We start from the raw sequence: 19099 nt of genomic DNA, 5'->3' as shown, positions 1-19099 counted from the left end.
CATGAAAAACAGAGGAATCTGAGACTTGCTCTGGCGTTGTTGGGCGGTAGGAATGTTTTGAGGACAAACCCTCGGATTTCTGCTCCAACTCATCTGGACGGGACCATTTCGAGCCTGCCCCCTGCTCCTGGGCAGGGGGTCTCATCTCCCTTGTCTCCGAGGGCGCATCGGCGGAGCCGCCCTCCTCTGTCGGCACCTCGGGCATGGCGGTAGATCCACCCCCCCATCACCCGTTGGGTGCGCTCGCGCACACCCTCTGGCAAGTCAAAACACCCCCCGGCCAATTTTGTCCGAATCACCCGGGGGCTCAGGGGCTACTGTCGGGGACCTAATACCGAGGTACCCAATAAGGTGGAACTAATAACCATCAAACATTGACGCTTCCGGTCATACAAGAACGCTACTACGCTTCTTGCCCGAATGACGAAAGATTGGTTCCGCCTCGCCCGACCCCCGTGGGCTAGACTCTGCCTCGCCCGATGGCTGAGGGCTGGCTCCGCCTCGCCCGACGTCCAAGGGCAGGCTCCGCCCCGCCCGACGACTAAGGGCTAGCTCCGCCTGGCCCGACGGCTGAGGGCGGGTTGTGCCTCGCCCGACGATTGAGGGTCGGTTCCGCCCTGCCTGACGTCCGAGGACTAGCTCCGCCTCACCCGACGGCTAAGGGCTGGCTCCACCTCACTCGACGATTGCACCCTACTCCTTCATAATGACAAGCACAGGGTACGACAGGACATTCGAGTCAACCGCAGTACCGAGGACCATGCCTTGCACCCCTATAGGAAGGTACCATCAGGATATGATGGGACAGGAGCTTTAGGCCCTTTCTGACCTAACAGTGCTTGAATAGTGTTGTAGGCGTCGACTTTTGTCCTACAGTGTTGTAGTCGCTGCCATCAACCCTCAGGCGTGGATACTAATACAGGCATACGACAACCGCTACAATCCAAGAAAGAACTCACATCATCTACAGTGATAGGCTTATAGTCATTTCCCTATCTACTCCCACAGAGTCATGGCTCGATGCCCTGACGCACCGCACCGCACCATCTGTCGGGGAAGGATGGGACATGACCACTCACTGAAATGAAGTCAGAGCCCGGCCCTATTAGGATCGGTGAAACATGCTATCCCTGGTGTGGTCTGCCATGCTAGCAGGGCAGGCTCAAGGGAAAAGAGAGACCCGACACCCTCGAAGGACTTTTTCTGCCTTTGGTTTTTTTTCTCTTTCTCCCATCTATAATCCCTGCTCCCCCATTGGTCTCTAAAGGGAGGGCAGAGCACCCCACTAAGGGGACCGATCATTTTGACACACAACACATAACTAAGCAGCAACCGAGCTCTTGGCGTCATTTTGACCTTTCCGTGAGAGACTTGGGACCTGTCCCTCTCTCGACCGTTTGTACCTCCTACTACGAATATTTTTCAGTACTAATAACACGAGCAGCAGCAAACTGGACGTAGAGACATTCTACCCGAACCAGTATAAACCTTATGTCCTTTAGTACACCATCCGAGCCTAACGCGCAATAATTATAAATTTACTAGTCGGTGCTTGTTCGAAACACCGACAACTACCTATGCAATATTAAACTCAATATTATGACAACAAATAATGAAACCAACAACACTATGAAATGTCTAATAATAAAGCACATTAATCAACATAACAACATTTGAAGTACGTGACGATAAACTAAATAACGCAGAACATGTCCTAGGTACATCCATACTTAAAGTGCATTACATGATAGCACAATGCAAAATCTAAGATTAAACAACATTGTTCATGAATAAACAATAGAACTAGCAAGTCATAAAGACTACTGAGTGCAACGAGACCACTTTCTCTTTCTCTAGGCATCGGGATTCTCCTCCATCGTTGTCTTCGCTTGGAGCGCACGCTCAAGCTTACACTCCCTCTCCTCCCTGTATGCAACAACACGCCTCCTTTCCTCTTCTTTCTTGTGCTACTTTTCTAGAGCCTCCTCTCTTCATCTCTTCTCTATCATCTCCTTGTCCTCTGCATCCCACCGTAACAGTTCTGCATCAACTCCTTATGTTCTAGCTTAATCTCAGTGTCGATCCACTGCTCAAAATCACAGAGCGGTGGAGGGATCTACAACAAATGCAATTGTTACAAAATAAATAAATCATGCAAGACTTCATTTGACACAAAATAATTATCACACACACAACATCAATTTCTCACCATCTTGTTAATGCGGCGCTGACGAAGTGTATGCTCAAACGTAAAATTGGCACACATCCAATACCTATGTCTATACGTGTCCTCTTCATCGGACTTGGCTACCTTGCAAGGATCACCGTACTAGCACATGGGCACTGGAACATCACTAGGCAGAGGCAATGGGTCGAAGGTATTTCTAGTCATCCGGCCATAACTACAATTGAACCAAATTTGTTCTAAGAACCGAAAGCAATTAACATTAAACCCTAAACCTAGGGTTTTTTTATTTGTTGCACATAAATAAAAACATAATATAACACGATGATAAGAGATTACCTTGGCTTACTAGCTTTACCACGCTTTGGCATCCACCGTTACATAATATAAAAAATAAAAATTCATTCCAAACATTAGGTAATAACATATCTAGGGTTGCAAAATAGACGTAATATATACCAAATCAATGCCTAAAAAATAATAAGAGAAGAGATGATACCTTGCTCGCAAAGATGTATGGATCAAATCTAAGTATCCAAGGTCAAATTCATCGATTCAAGAGATTGGATGGGTTAGGGAGAGGAAGAACCCGAGAGGGAAGAGGAAGAAATGAAAGCAGCATCGGCAAGAGAAACTTGATCGTGGGTTTTGAATCCATGCTCGACGCTAGGATCCATGGCTCGGAGCTCGGAGCCGAGATATGTGGCTCCGAGGTACCGGCCACGTCAATGCCACCTAGGATGCCCTGTTGTGCACGGCCAGGCACCTCGGAACCAAGATCTGTGGCGCCGAGACGTATTACCTCAGAGTCATGAGTTCTGGCGCCGACCTTAAGGATCCAAAGATGAGTTTACGTCTTCCAGGAGGCCAAACGTAAAGTTTCTTAAAAAAGAACCAAATTGCAAAAAAAAAGGTTGTGGGGACTGCCGGACTGGGGACGTGGGGCGCGCGAGCAAGCGCCCACGAGCTCCGTCCCCGCCGCCTCCTCGGCTGCTTGCCACACACCCCCACCCAGAGTTCCAACTGCTTTGCCTTTTGCCCTCTTTGCATCGCAACAGAAATAAGGGGAATCTCCCGCCACTGCGGTGCTGTGCTGTCGCGTCCGCAAGACTGCAACCCAACCCCTGCGCGTGTGTGGGCACTAGCACGCACGTATCGAACTCCGGCCGTGCGGCGGTCCGCCCCCAAGTTGGAAAACTGCCGTGGCGTGGGTGACCTGGAGAGTGGAGACACACTGCCTGTTCGCTGATTGGTTTCTGAGCTGATAAGCTCGACTGGTATTGGTTTGTTATGAGAGAAAAATATTGTTGGCTAACTGATAAACCCTGGCTGAAACCAACAAGGGAACAGACTGACAGCCCGTTGATCGTCACACGGGCCCGGGCGGGGACCCCTACGCTGCGTCGGGATCCGGCGGACCGGCGCGCGATCGTTTTCGCGGCCGCTGGATGCCACCGCGGTACGGGGACCTTGCTTACGGTCCTACCGAAGTCGAGCTCTGAACTGGCAGGATAAGTGTTCTGTTCATTTGGCTTATAAGTCGTACTTTTTCAATCAACGAATATTATTTTTCTCTCACAATAAATTAGTCAACAGTTTTTTCAGCCATGGTTTATCAGCCCAGAGAAAAAGGGAAGGTTGGTGCCTTGGTGGTGCTCGACTGATCGTGTGCATCTTGCGGAAGCCACCGAAGCATCGGAGCACTGCGCTGGGTCCTTTTTCGGATGGGGATGTACCGAGCACGTGAGCCAGGCGCCAGCCGGTTCTGCTGTTTGTCTGACGTACGACCAATGGCTGGCTCCTGTCCTGGGGTTCTCAAAAAGAAAAAAAGATAGCTGGTTCCTGGGCCTCTGGTTTCATTCATGCACTTTGCTGCGTGTTTGGGCTGTATCCGCAAAATTCTTCTTTGGTTTTCAGACGAGAGTATCCAATATTTTCTGCTAAAAAAAAGGGAGAGAGAGAGAGAGAGAGTATCGTATCCAATATTTGGCTAGGCAAAACTGGATCAGCTCAAATTTGGTTGGCCAAATTTAACTTCACCTGGAACCAAATTTTGCTTGCCCTGACTTGCGTGACATTGAATAGGGAGAACATATTTTTGGTTGGTTTCTTGTCTCCTTGAGGTCACTGTCACTGACCAAACCGAAGAAACCTCAGGTCTCGGGCCATGCAGCATGACCAGAATGATGCATTCAACGTCCATGATTCATTTCTTAAGGGCACCCCCAACAAGCTAGCGAATAGCTAGCAGTTCGTGTTCGGCTGTTACACTAGACAGTGGATTTCGGATGGTTTCGGATGATTCAATAGTTGTTCAATGAGAGAAAATAAGCTAAAACAAGCTGAAACAAGTCAAAAGTGGAGCAGCCGAACACCCATAAGCTGAAACGTCCATGATTCATATATGACGTGGAAGAAAGGGAGTGTAAAATACAGAATCGCTAGCGATGACTGATGAATAGATAGACTCGCACAGTTTCCAATACAGCCTCTCTTTGCATCTCTCTTCTACGTAACATGTGCCCCTCAGCGGTTCTATTTCTTTACTCTATCACGTATCCATGTCAGCTAGCTATTTTGCCTGACCGTTGCGGACACCCTAACCATAAGCATTTGCTGATATTTCAGTATTTTTATCATGTTAGTTCTAAAAGTCTACAAGTAATTTCATAAAAGTTTAAATATACTAAAGCATTGATTGTACAGATGTTTGGAAACTTTGTTTCCAAAATACAAACTTGTAGCCCCCTAGCTAGAAAGACAGCTTAGGCCCTGTTTGGTTGAGCTGTGGCTATGGAAAAAAGCTGTTGTGGGCTGTGAGCTGTGGGAAAGCTGCTGTGGGTTGTGAGCTGTAGAAAAGCTGAAAGCTGTTTGGTTAAACAAGTATAAAATATATCTTCTATCTTTATCTCTCTTGAAACAACTATGGAAGAGCTTTTTATTCTATCAATTTTGAAAAGCAGCAAGCCAAAAGCCAAAAGCGGAGTCAAACCAGCTTTCAAAAATATACTACGGAAAAACAACTGCTTCTGAAAAAACAGCCTCCAAAAGCAGCCCATTTGATTGGGCTTTTGGCTTTTGGGGCCAAAAACCAAACCAAAAACCCAACCAAACAAGACCTTAGTATAGTCCTGCACTACTGCACCGGCAAGCATAGTTGATGTCTTTATCGGAGGGCATAAAGTCTTAAGAAAGAATTGGCCACAACTAAGATATTATGATCCTCGTTCTTACACTGTGATGATAGTACTGTCAGCGCACCCCTGAGTTGTCTAATGGACCTGTCTACGAGGATACGAGATCTTGAGCCAAAGATGTGTATTAGTGTTCATTGTACTCAATAGATTGATTTTTATCTCTATATAGGCGTTAAATATGTGAACTAGCTTTTGAAGGGATCCAAGATGTCTAAGAGGGGGTGAATTTATATACCACTTAAAAACTAAGGCCAAATAATCATTTATAAACAACTTACACAAGTTTTATCTAGACGTGCACTAAATTTTCTAGAGTGGATTCGCCCTCCTAAACTAGTTGCTGATTTTGAAAGACCCTCTCCAACTACAATACTAGACAACATACCCCCCTAACTTTTAAAAACAGGCAAAGTATCCCCTTGACCATTTAAAATGGTTTCTTGGGTGGTTTTGCTGACATGGCCGTGGGACCCACCTGCCATTTGGTCTTTCTTTCTCTTATATATAAAAAAGTATAACTTTTTCGTATGGAGTTGTATGCATACAAAATTTATATCAAAGTTCCAGAGCATGACACGACCTCAACTTTGTATTTAATAACTTTTCTTTTTATTAAATAATTGAGCATCTAAAAGTTATTAAATAGAAAAGTTATCACCTGTAAACTTGTAGATCGTGTCAAACTCTACAATTTTGATATAAAGTTTATTATATTAATAGGACTTCATATGAAAAAATTATGCTTTTTATATATATAAGAGAAAGAAAAACCAAATGATGGTGGGCCTCACTGTCACATCAGCAAAACCGTCCAATAAACCACTTTGAAATGGTTAAGGGGGTACTTTACTGGTTTTAAAAATTGAGGGGGTATGTTGTCCGATATTATAGTTCGAATTTTTTTAATTAGTGGCTAGTTCAGGTGGACTTTATTCAATTTTCTAAGTATTGCTATCTCTATCTAACATAAAAAATGTGCCACAGGTTCCGATCTCATCAAGTAAACATAGTAAGACAAACTAAAAAGGTAAAACACATGTCAAGGAATGCAATAAGTTAATGTGAAAACGTAGATGAGATAGCTCATGCTTTGTTGAGCCCCTCACATGGGCTAAGCTCCACGGTCAGTTAACTTCGTAGATAGCTCATGTGTCACATAAATTTTTAAAAAAATTCTAAACTGTAATGCAAAGTTAGACCTTACAAGTTGCATCGCTCTCAACGGGTTTCATCCGCGTTTCATCGCCTGGGTTCGGGGCTCTTGCTTTTCGGACGGGAACGGTAGTGGTTTAATTTCCTGAGGTCATGCTTCAAAAATTGTTGAATCATGTTTAGCCATTCAAATGCCAAGATGTTCGCTCGAGCTTATTCCTTTCAGCCACGAAACAACGGTTGAAAAGTAATGGTGAATAAAATCAAGAGAAAAACACTTTTCATGAAGTTGGTGCCTGATTATTTTTTAAAATGTACGTACTATATCCAGTGTTCATAGGACCATCCGTGCATGAATATAGTAGGAATAAATATAAGCCCTTGTTTAGTTCCAGAAAGTTAGAATTTGGGGCTACTGTAGCACCTTTGTTTTTATTTGACAATTAGTGTTCAAATATGGACTAATTAGGCTCAAAACGTTCGTCTCGCAATTTCCCACCAAACTGTGCAATTAGTTTTTTTTTTCATCTACATTTAATGCTCCATGCACGGGCCGCAAACATTCGATATGACAGGTACTGTAGCACTTTTTTTGGAAGTTGGGGTCCAACCAAACAAGGGCTAAATATGCAAATGGATTTCACTGTATAAACAACGGTATCTCCAACATCTACAGTATTGTATCAACATTAGCCTCACTGAAAAGAAAATCTTAGGTTAGAGCGGATTTGTTTTTCGTGTACATGACGCTTATTGGAACACCTGAAAAATGTCACAGCGAAACTTATAACAAATCTACCTGTCCCATGTTTTTTTTACTTTAGACTAGATTTTGGCCGCGTTTAGTTCGCGAAATGAAAAATTTTGGATGTCATATCGGATGTTTCGAGGATATCGAAAAGGATTTTCGGATACTAATAAAAAAAACTAATTACATAGCTCGCCTGGAAACTACGAGACGAATTTATTAAGTCTAATTAATCCATCGTTAGCGTATGTTAGCTACTGTAGCACTTATGGCTAATCATGAACTAATTAGTCTTAAAACATTCGTCTCACGATTTCCAACCAAACTATGCAATTAATTTTTTTTCGTCTATATTTAATACTCCATACATGTGCCGCAAGATTCGATATGATAGTTTGGGGTGAAAAATTTTAGGAACTAAACCAGGCCTTTGTTTGAACCAAGCACAACCATAATATCTGTTAAATCTGAAAATCTTAGCCTCCAGAAAAGTGACCCGTCAAGAAGTCTGCTGAATCCAAGTTTGCAAAAAGTTTGTTGCAAGAATCAAGTCCAAAAGTAACAAGAATAAGGGCTTGTTTGATCATTAGCACTAAAAATTAGTTAGCTAATAACTAATAATAGTTAATTTTTAGCTAACTAATTTTTAGTAGAGAGCTGTTTGGATCCACCTGCTAATAGGTGGTTGGATAGTGAGTTTGAGACGCATATGAACTATTAACATCTACTCCCTCCGTCCCAAAATATCTGTCGCTTTCGCTTCCCGAGAAACAATTTTAACAAAATATATATTAAAAAATATTAATATTTATGATACATAATTAGTATCATCGGAAAGATATTTGAATCTAATTTTTTAATAAATTTATTTGGAGATACAAATGTTGCTAGTATTTTCTACAAATCGAGTCAAACTTGTGGCACGAAAACCGAAAACGACAAATAAATCGGGACAGAGTGAGTATTAGCAACTCACCACCTACTAATGAAACCAATAGTTAGCATCCCTCCAACTAATAATTAGCAGGTTTATTAACAGGTCTGTTTTCATCCATTAATAATAATTTTAGTTGCTACTCCCTCAGGGTTATTTTATCTGGCGCAAGTTAGAATGATACGGTCTCCTAGATTACACTTTGACCATTTATTTTGTTTTATATTATATTATTTATGCTTATAAACTTATAATCATTGTATAGTATAATTCCTTACAAATCTAATCATATAAAATTTGTATTATAATAATTAAATATTATTATCCTAATTATTGGTCAAAGTTTTTTAAAGTTTGAATCTTAATATACGTGTACGTGCGTGAGATAAAATGAACCGGAGGGAGTAATTTTTAGTGCTAATGGATCCCTAAAAGAGAAAGAAGTCACTAATCAAAATATGATGGCATAATTAGCAGGTGAGCTGTGGCGTGCGCTGTTCTGATTTTGATGACCATCCGGGACCCGATTCCTCATGGACCAGTACTAGTGTACTACTCCAACTCCCCACTTCCTAGCCCCTGGGCCCCGTCTCCCAGCACGGCACCACCCTCCAGTGTCCGCGGCCCGGCCGTCTCGACTCCATCGCCCCGCGCCTCCACTCTCCCTCCGCCCCTCGGCCTCGCCTCACCGCGGCGCTCCCAAAAATTCCACACCCTTCCCCCGCAAAACCCACCCCACGAAACCAAAAAAATCCCGCGCGGCCTCCCGAATCCCCCCGCCTCCTCGCTCCCCTCGCGCTGCGCCGCTCCGTGCCCCCATGGATCCGCAGGCGGAGGCGGGCGCGGCGGCTGTGCTGGGCGCCGACCCGGCGGCGCTGACGGCGCTGCTGGCGGACCTCACCTCCCCGGCCAACGAGGCGCGGTCGCGCGCGGAGCAGCAGTTCCACGCCCTCCGCGGGTCCCACCCGGACGCGCTCGCGCTGAGCCTCGCGCACCTGCTGCTCTCCCCGGCGCACCCCTCCGCGCCCATCGCCGCCGTGCTGCTGCGCCGCCTCATCGCCCCGTCATCCCAGTCCTTCGTCTACCCCGCGCTGTCGCCCGCCACGCAGTCCTCGCTCCGCGCGCTGCTCCTCTCGGCCGCCTCCGCGCCTGCGCTCCCCAGGTCCGTCTCCAGGAAGCTCTCCGACGCCGTCGCCGAGCTCGCCTCCTTCCTCCTGCCCGCCAACGCGTGGCCAGACCTACTCAGTTTCCTGTACAAGTCCATCGATTCCCCGTCCTCCCCGCCGGGACTGCAGGAGTCGGCGCTCAACATCCTGGCCCGGCTGGCCTCCCACCTCGCAGCCAGCTTTCCCAACCTCCACGGGCTCCTCCTCGCCGCGCTCTCCCACCCTTCTTCCGCCGACGTGCGCGTCGCGGGGCTCAACGCGGCCATCAGCCTCATCCAGTCCCTTCCTTCTGCCGGTGCCCGCGATCAATTCCAGGACCTCCTGCCGGCCATGATGCGCGCTCTCGCCGAGTCGCTCAACTGCGGGAACGAGGGCTCCGCCCAGGAGGCTCTGGAGATGATGATCGAGCTCGCCGGTGCAGAGCCGCGGTTCCTGCGCCGCCAGCTGCCCGACGTGGTCGCCTCCATGCTGCAGATTGCCGAGGCCCCAGGACTAGAGGACGGCACCCGCCACCTTGCCGTCGAGTTTGTCGTCACGCTTGCCGAGGCACGGGCGCGTGCGCCCGGGATGATGCGGAGGCTGCCTCGGTACGTTGGTCGGCTATTTGCGGTGCTCATGAGTATGCTACTCGATGTCCAGGATGAACCGGCATGGCATGCCGCGGTGTCAGAGGAGGAAGACGCTGGAGAGACGGGAAGCTATGTTTTCGCACAGGAGTGTCTGGACCGGCTGTCAATTGCTGTTGGTGGTAATACGATTCTAGCCGTGGCAGCTGAGTTGCTCCCATCGTTTTTCTCCTCTGAAGATTGGAAGAGACGGAATGCGGCACTGGTGACCATAGCTCAGATTGCAGAGGGCTCTGCTAAGGTGATGATTAAGAATCTGGAGCAGGTGGTTGGGATGGTGCTGAATTCTTTCCAGGATCCTCACCCACGGGTGAGGTGGGCAGCAATTAATGCAATAGGGCAGCTTTCAACGGACCTGGGACCTGAGTTGCAAAATCAGTTGCACCATGTTGTGCTACCTGCACTAGCTTCAGCAATGGATGATGTCCAGAACCCACGCGTACAGGCAAGTGATTGTTTTATCTTTTTTTTAATTTCATTTTCTCATGCAATTGGCCCTTATAATATCTTTTTTTGTTTCTATTTGATTTCTGAAAGCAGAGATCTTGTAATCCATGGGCTTAATGCATATATGCTTAATGCTTATAAACAACACTGGTCTAGTGTGATTGATGCCATCAGCAACAGAAGTGTAGTTGCCCAAGTTATTTTGGGTACACTAAGTGGTATCTAATGATGTTTTGAATACAGTAATGTGCATTAGAGTGTGGTTAATGTATCACTGTTGTAGTTAGCATATTAATGATACCATTGTACCTTTAGTAGTTTATGTGTGCTATTTGGATGTGTTGAGGTTGGCTATACTTTGGATTTTTTTTTAGATTATTATTCAATAGGATAATGTTTTAAGTCTAATACATAGAAACAAGATTCAGCCTTTGTTTATTGAGGCAGCATCCAGCAGTTGGTATCTTTTGGCCATTTTATTCAACAATTAATTTTCGTTGCACTTTGTTGCTAAATACCTATGCATAGTAAGCATCCCAGCAGTTGGCATCTTTTGGCCATTTTGTTCATCAATTAATTTTCTCTGCCTTAGTGTCGTGCTTTGTTGCTAATATCTATGCATATTGTTCGCTGAATGTTTTGTGTTGTGCATGGCATGCATAGATTACTCAAATTTGGAGATGTTTGCATGATTACATCTACCAGATTGATCGCAAGGCATTCATAGGAGAGAGACATTTTCGGTGGTTCTTAGATTTCCTAAAGAACTCACATCTGAGGTATATCTGACCCAACAACTGAACAACTAGAAACATATGGAAGGCTAATGAATTTTAGAAGAGTCGTGTGCCTGATACTCTTAGCAATTACAGTTCACATGTAAACCATTCCACCAAAACCCAGAACTAGTGAGTGCATATGAACCACGGAAAATATGTAACCAGCGCATTTTAGAACTGAGCTGTGTGGATGCTCCTCGCATATGATACCACCCTTGTGCTGTTTGAGGTACCTTTCGTCTGTCTATGCCTGCACACATCATCGCCTTTCAGAACTTTGACTTGATTTATATTTGTTATTACTTCTTCTTTGAGTACTAATGTATGAGGTACAAATTAAGATTTTTTTCTCAGGCACGCAGGAGAGCTGCGTATCATTATATTAAGAAGAAAAAGAGAAAGAGCCCTTACAACACACACCACCACCCAAGCAACTAGCCAACTAGCTAGGTAGCTAGCTACGTAGGAATCAGTTTACATACGCGCCAGAAATTGCAAATATCTGACCTCGACCAACATCGAAACTTCACCAGGGGCAATCGCCACCAGGTGGGAAAGCCCTCGGGCTCCTGCTACTCTGCTAGGCACCAAAGGTGTAGTTCCTGTCTAGCAAGCAAGAGAGCTTCCTCTAGTGCAGGGGCAGAGCCATAAAAAATGCAATGGTTTTGGCTTTCCAGATCAACCAAGCTCCGAGAATAACCAGAGAGTTGAGCCCTTTCCTCACATCACCATCCACCTTGGACGTAATTCTTTCCCACCCGCCAAAAAAGGAAGTCTCTTCCAGACCAGGAGCAAGCATATGTAAGCCGACCCTGTGAAACAGCCTGAACCAAAATTGTCTTGAGAACACACAAGAGATCAAAAGGTTCTGGATTGATTCTTCTCCTTGAACCAAATTAAGATATATGAAAGCTTTAAAATGGTTCTGTTCCAGTGATGATTGCACAGGAACACTGTAGGTTTTAATGGTGCAAGTTTGTTAGTTGCAGTAGCCACATTTTGGAACTGGAGTCAAGTTGAATTAGTTTCCACTAGTTTTGGTACCATTTGAATTTAGAGAGATATCTTTTGATGGTTTTCTGGCTTTATGTTCATCATTCAACTATTCTTACAAGCTATTCAAGTTATTAATCTCTGATAAATCTAGTGGTATATTATATTGACTATTGGTTTACATAGAGTCGAGGGCCTGAAGTTGGGCCTGCTGCAGTGGATAAATACCTGTATCAGACATTCTGCATGCATCTGATTCTCCTGCCACATGCTTTTATTTGTTGTAATTGACTTGCTATATCTGCTCCTCATCAAGCGCATAAGCTGACCAACAAGGCTTGCTCTAATATTTATTTTATTTCCTACAAGCTCAGGCACATGCTGCATCAGCTATTCTGAACTTCAGTGAAAACTGCAGACCTGATATTTTGACACCGTACTTGGATGTAATAGTTGGGAAACTTCTATTGTTGCTTCAGGTGGATCTCACATCTAGTCTTTGCACCTTAACTTTATACAGTATAGACATCAGGCATGGGATAATGTCTATTCTTTTATTTTGAAACTTGTATGTTTATGATGTAGACTGGAAACCAAATGGTGCAAGAAGCTGCTTTAACTGCTTTAGCATCAGCAGCAGATTCTTCTCAGGTATATCAGAAAATACAGTTCAAGTTTTCTTGTTAACATTCTAACAAAAAATTTCAATCTTATTGATTCAGGAACACTTCCAAAAATATTATGATGCAGTAATGCCATACCTCAAGGCTATTCTCATGAATGCAACTGATAAATCCAACAGAATGTTGCGTGCCAAATCGATGGAATGCATCAGTTTAGTTGGTATGGCAGTTGGGAAACAAAAGTTTAAGGACGATGCTAAGCAGGTAATGGTTTGCTAGTTCCCCTTATATTACAGTATACAGTCCATAACTCTTTCCTAAAATAAAAGTATTATAAAACATTATTTTTTGTGGCCTTTGTACTCAATAAAAGAAATCAAATTGGACTGTAGGATGTTATATGCTATCTGCTCTGTATGTGTTAATGCTATTGATAATTCATTTTTGTGTTAGGTGATGGAGGTCCTTATGACACTGCAAGGATCTCAGATGGAGGCTGATGACCCTATAACAAGTTACATGCTGCAAGTGTGTTAGAAGTTGAAACCTTGTTCTCAATTTCTTTTTTGGCAATTCAAATCTTTTTTCTCATTTGATTTATCTGTTCGCCTCTATAGGCATGGGCAAGACTGTGTAAATGCCTTGGTCAGGATTTCTTACCATACATGAGTGTTGTTATGCCCCCCCTGCTCCAGTCTGCTCAGCTCAAACCAGATGTGAGTGTCACTTCTGCTGGACCAGAAGATGAAAATGGTGAATCTGATGACGAGGGGTATGTTTAGTTTTTTCTTCCATATTTTTGATAGTATGTCATTTTCGTTATGTTTTGTTTCCTGGATAACTTTCATCTTTTGGTGATAGCCATATGATGGAAATGTTGAATCTGATGTGTGTGGTCATAGGCACATCTAAAGAATTTGCCCATGTCATGTTGATATCAATGGTTGTTTCATATCCTGTATTGGATTCACATTTTTGGTCATCACATCCATCTCACCAGCAAATTAAGCAAACATTAATTATCTGAATAGTCATGTATAGAAGGTTTTTTAGGTCTTAAAGCATCTTTAAGAGTCCTCCTACACTTAATTCCCTTGTATCCTCATATAGGGTGCATCCTAACTACAAATCTCTCCAACAGTTCCTCAATCTCAAATAACATATAGTGTGGACAGCATGTCACCACAAATTTGAGGGAGAGTGAGGGTGATTTAGGATACCACTAAATAAAAAATGTTGGATAAGGAGGACTGTTGGAGGGTGATTTTTGCTCTATGAATCTTAATTTTGAGTTTTTGACACTAAGGTTGGATAGGGGAACTCTTGGAGATTCTCTCAGCCTCAGGCTCTTATTCTATCTACTAGCAATGTTGTACTCACTGCCTGCACTACTGCAGTGTTGAGACTATCACACTAGGTGATAAGAGGATTGGCATCCGAACTAGTCTACTGGAGGAGAAAGCTACAGCATGTAATATGCTGTGTTGCTACGCTGGTGAGCTCAAGGAAGGATTTTTCCCATGGATTGATCAGGTTATATCACTATTCAACCCCTTCTTTCTCCTTGGGTTCTAGTTTCATGAAAGAGCTACAGCTATGTCCGGATCTGTACAGGTTACGACTACGCTTGTACCTCTCCTTAAGTTCTATTTTCATGAAGAAGTTAGGAAGGCAGCTATTTCAGGTATGTGACTGAAAATTTTGATGTCTTTACTTCTTTTAGCATGTTGTCTTGTGCTATACATTATATGCTCTTTGCAGCAATGCCTGAGCTTCTACGTTCAGCAAAATTGGCTATAGAAAAGGGTCAAGCTCAAGGTCGTGATAAATCCTATCTTAAGCAACTGTCTGATTACATAGTTCCAGCCCTTGTAGAGGCCATGCATAAAGTAAGGGCTTTATGCTTATAAAAGCGTATTACTTCTTGAATTTTTGTTATGTTCGTTAACATGATTTGATTTAAGCATGTAATTGGAATTCTAAGCAGGAACCTGAGCCACAAATTTGTGCAAGCATACTGGAATCATTGAATGAATCTATACAGGTTTGTAATACTGTACTTGTATGATATTTGATATTTGACCGAAGAAAAGACCTCTTGTTTTCATGAGAACTTCTGCTTCATCTCAAGTACAGTTTTCATGTCTTCACATTCTTTTGTTCACATGGCTGTTAAATTTACATGCTTTATTATTTACAATCTCATTCCCTTTACCAGACTATGATTGTGTCTACTTTCGAATACATGCACAATACCATGCGGACCTGGACATATTGGTGTGGTTTAAATAGTGCGATAATGAGATTATTAAAAAAAAACGAGTTGTTTAAATTATAGTGGGTATTCAGATTTTTTTTTTTGTTTGTCCAGTTATTAGTTTGCTTGGTTTGTCCTAAAGCTCATTTTTACATGCTCCTACCATGCTACTACCATGCTACTTGGCTATTTTGGCAAAAGTCCTACCCTTACCCAGTTATCCTTTAATGTGCTGTGTTACCTTTTTCAGAAATAAAGTCTTAGTAGTTTTTATATCTGTAACAGAAGACATTGTCAATGCTTTTAATCAACTTGTAGGCATCATTTTCCTTTTTAGCTTTGTACTACATTTGGTACTGTGTGCTGTCACTTGAATAATCTTTTACCCATTTTTCTCGATCAGCTATCAGGAACACTTCTTGAGGAAAATCAAGTAAGATCTGCAGTGGAAGGAATCAAAGAAGTAATAGTTGCAAGCACTAACAGGAGGATAGAACGAACAGAAAGGGCAAGGGCTGAGGACTTCGATTCTGAAGAAGAGGAGCTACTCAGAGAAGAAAACGAACAGGAAGATGAAATCTTTGACCAAGTAAGCTACTGAAATCTCGGAGTTTCTAACTCTCCTTAAAGGCATACCAGATCTACTCATGCTTCTGATTGATACAAATGCTTGTGCACTAACATAGAAATTAGCTACCTCAGAAATTTACTGGAAAGGTGGATGCATTATTATATTGTGCTTTGAACCTACCTTTTGTGTGGGGAACAATTGTTAGTGCTTATTACTTAACCTTATTGGTTTGAAAACCTGTACTGTGACTGCAGGTTGGTGATTGTCTAGGCACTCTCGTTAAAACCTTCAAGACTTATTTTCTTCCGTTCTTTGATGAACTCTCTGTGTATTTGACACCTATGTTGGTAAGTGAGATGATGAACCATTGAGGATTTGGTGCATTTGCTTTGCTTGTTAGGGTTGTGAGCACTGAACACTACATCACAATTTGATGTTACTCTAGATTTATTACCTCGGAACTCATATTTGAATGAAACATAAATGCACTGTTGAATGATAGGTAAACTAAACATTGTATGTACATTTTTAACACTCCACCAATTTAGGGCAAGGATAAAACATTGGAAGAAAGAAGGATTGCCATATGCATTTTTGATGATGTCGCCGAGCACTGCCGTGAAGCAGCAGTTAGGTAACAGTTGTACGATCCATGCATAGCACTTCGTTTGGTGAAGGCGAAAGATCGTTGTGAGTTGTGATCATTTTACATGTTTTTTGTGATATCTGATTCTCAGGTATTATGATGCATACCTTCCTTCTCTATTAGAAGCCTGCATGAGTGAAAATCCAGATGTCAGGCAGGTTTGTATTTCTTATTTGTTCTACATCCCAGTGCAACAGAATTATGTGCAACAGGCCAACAGCAACCCTTTATCTGTTAAGAGTGTGCGATTTCATTTCCAACTTGCTGTTTTCAGGCCGCAGTGTATGGAATTGGCATTTGTGCCGAATGTGGTGGTTCTGCATTTAGGCCTCACACTGGGGGTATGTTTTGTATTTATGTTGTATTAGATTTGTGTATAGTTGCATTTGTCATTTGATGTTGTTAACAATCTTGTTTATTTCTACAGAGGCCCTATCCAGATTATACAATGTAATCAAACATCCTAATGCCCTAGATTTGGATAATGCGATGGCCTATGACAATGCTGTTTCCGCTCTTGGAAAAATATGTCAATTTCATCGTGATAGCATCGATGTATCTCAGGTATCTAATGCTTTCAAGATATCCGAACTCAACAATACTTAGGCATATGGTTCTTCTAGCATTTGTCTTGGCATCTAGCCTGCTCCATTGAGCCTTATTGTAGTATATCATTCCATTTCTCAATGCAACAGGTGAAGTGATGGGCAATTCATATTAACTGCTAACAGTCTTGTTGCTACATCATTAATTTATGAACTGTACAAAGTTTTGTGACCATACATCACTTGGTTCATTGAACAGGTAATTCCTGCCTGGTTAAGTTGCCTTCCGATAAAAAATGACTTAATTGAGGCCAAGCTTGTCCATGAACAGCTGTGTGCGATGCTTGAGAAGTAAGTGATTCCCACAATTTATTTCTGCAGAGTTGCTTTTTCTGAGATTAACCAATATTCCCTATTGTCTAGACTTTTGTTTTATTTCGTGTTTCTTTAACAGCTATTTTTTTTTTGTGTGTAATCAACATTCAACAGGTCTGAGAGGGAGTTTTTGGGTCATAGTAATCAGTATCTTCCAAAGATTGTGTCTGTTTTTGCAGAGGTACCTTTTACCTTTTCTTATTTTCCTGAATCTTGTTTTCTTTATATTATCCCCCTTTTGTCTCCCAAGGTCTATGGAATATGGATAAACGCAACTCATGAACCGTTGCAGAGGCACCAGAGGACTGCGAAATGCATTCTTAAAGCATATGGTTTTACCTTTCCATGTGTGCTTGTTAATCAACAATTAACACCAGTTATTACAACTCTACTGTTGGCATGATAATGCAATGATCTTAAGAAAAACACTGGAAAAAGAACTAAGGATTTACAGATCTAGTGGATTCTGCCATCCTAGCATGATAACTCCACACCAGTTCAGATAACTGTAGCTTATTGGCTTTGTAGAGAAGCTGAAGCCACTCCCACTGGTTAACTTGTTTAAAAGACTAGCACTCGGAGGAAACTGAGCTATCCAAGTGACTTCTCAATGGCCTTAGAGGATTATTTACTTGACGTAGTCTGCCTTTTGTATGGAATGCAGATATTATGTGCGGGCAAAGATCTAGCAACAGAACAGACTGCCAGCAGGATGATTAATCTACTAAGGCAACTTCAGGCAACATTGCCTCCTTCAGTATTAGCCTCGACATGGTCTTCTTTGCAACCACAGCAACAGCTTGCTCTACAGTCCGTGCTGTCGTCATAGCTAACCAAATAACCCCAACGGTGTAAAGCATATGATAGTCTTCACAGCTTGACCTTTTGTGTTCTATTTTGTACTTCCGAGCCAGGGTTCCTGGGGTTTGCTTGGCATTCATGTGCCCTTAGGTTTTGCACAAGGGGCACTGCTTGCATCTGGTGTGTATATCGGCTGCAGTTGCAGAACTGCACGGATGCGAACGAGACTGGGCTCTCTCCACATCGTCGATGAAGTTGTAAAGCTATATACCTTGTTCACTTAGTAGTTTTAGTTGGGTTGAAAGAATTGTAAATTAAAACAATTTTGATAGTTGATTTAATGTCATGTTTCTTTACCCATCAGCTTGGGCACCTTCTGCTTCTGGTGTAGTATGCCTTTTCTCGATATACTTTCTCTTCGTATGTGGGGATAGAGTCACATTTGCGTAGTGATTTTTGTCTTATAGATTGACTTAGTCTGAAGAAGAGGAAGGAAAGTGTGCAAGTGTAAAACGGCAGGTTTCAGACAATTTGCTAGTCAGCCTTTCAAGTGGATGTAAGAGTAGATGTATTCCCATTGTTCTAAATTATGGTCCATTTCAAATCAAAGTTTATAGGAAATGCACCAATATCTATAAAATCAGATTAGTTTTATTAGATTCTTCATGTAATATGTTTTGATGGGGCATTTATCGTAACTTGTAAAAAGTTGAAAAAATTTATGAAAGTGAACTGCGATTACAAAGTCTTTTGAAGTATATTTTGGCCTTTATTTGTTCTAACATATTATCAATTGTTTCGTAAGTAAATATTATGAAAAATACATAAAAAAATGGATCCAATATAATTCTATTGCATACTAAACAAGCCTTCTGTCAAAAATTACAAAAATCTAGTTCCCAAATATGGTATTGCTAGAACGTGAACATTACCTTTTTGAAAAAAAATCTCATTTGAGCAATGTTTTCAAAATATGGAATGGATTTGAGAGCATCTCAACACGGCCAAAATTAGAACTTTGCCGATTCCTGGAAGGGTTGATGCAAACGTTCGA

At 42.6% G+C, this 19099-nt stretch overlaps 1 protein-coding gene across 2 annotated transcripts; it reads left to right on the top strand.

Moving 5' to 3' along the window:
- The first annotated feature begins 8819 nt into the window (after positions 1-8819).
- On the top strand, positions 8820-18639 carry LOC136520036 (uncharacterized). Of its 2 annotated transcripts, XM_066513436.1 has the most exons (19): positions 8821-10453; positions 12602-12706; positions 12813-12878; positions 12950-13114; positions 13304-13378; positions 13468-13622; positions 14248-14383; positions 14465-14534; positions 14612-14739; positions 14838-14894; positions 15511-15696; positions 15933-16025; positions 16227-16312; positions 16416-16482; positions 16599-16665; positions 16752-16888; positions 17129-17220; positions 17359-17425; positions 17909-18638. In XM_066513436.1, exons 1-19 carry the CDS (start codon positions 9035-9037, stop codon positions 18071-18073), a joined length of 3336 nt encoding a protein of 1111 aa, XP_066369533.1. In that variant the 5' UTR covers positions 8821-9034; the 3' UTR covers positions 18074-18638. The 2 variants fall into 2 exon arrangements, with proteins under 2 accessions (XP_066369542.1, XP_066369533.1); XM_066513445.1 differs by lacking the exon at positions 15933-16025 and having other exon boundaries at positions 8820-10453; positions 17909-18639.
- The last annotated feature ends 460 nt before the right edge of the window (positions 18640-19099 follow it).

Source organism: Miscanthus floridulus, chromosome 2 (assembly GCF_019320115.1).
Source record: "Miscanthus floridulus cultivar M001 chromosome 2, ASM1932011v1, whole genome shotgun sequence".
In the NCBI taxonomy this organism is placed as follows: Eukaryota; Viridiplantae; Streptophyta; class Magnoliopsida; order Poales; family Poaceae; genus Miscanthus; species Miscanthus floridulus.
Note: the sequence above shows the minus strand (reverse complement) of the source record. Positions and strands in the feature narration are given on the sequence as shown.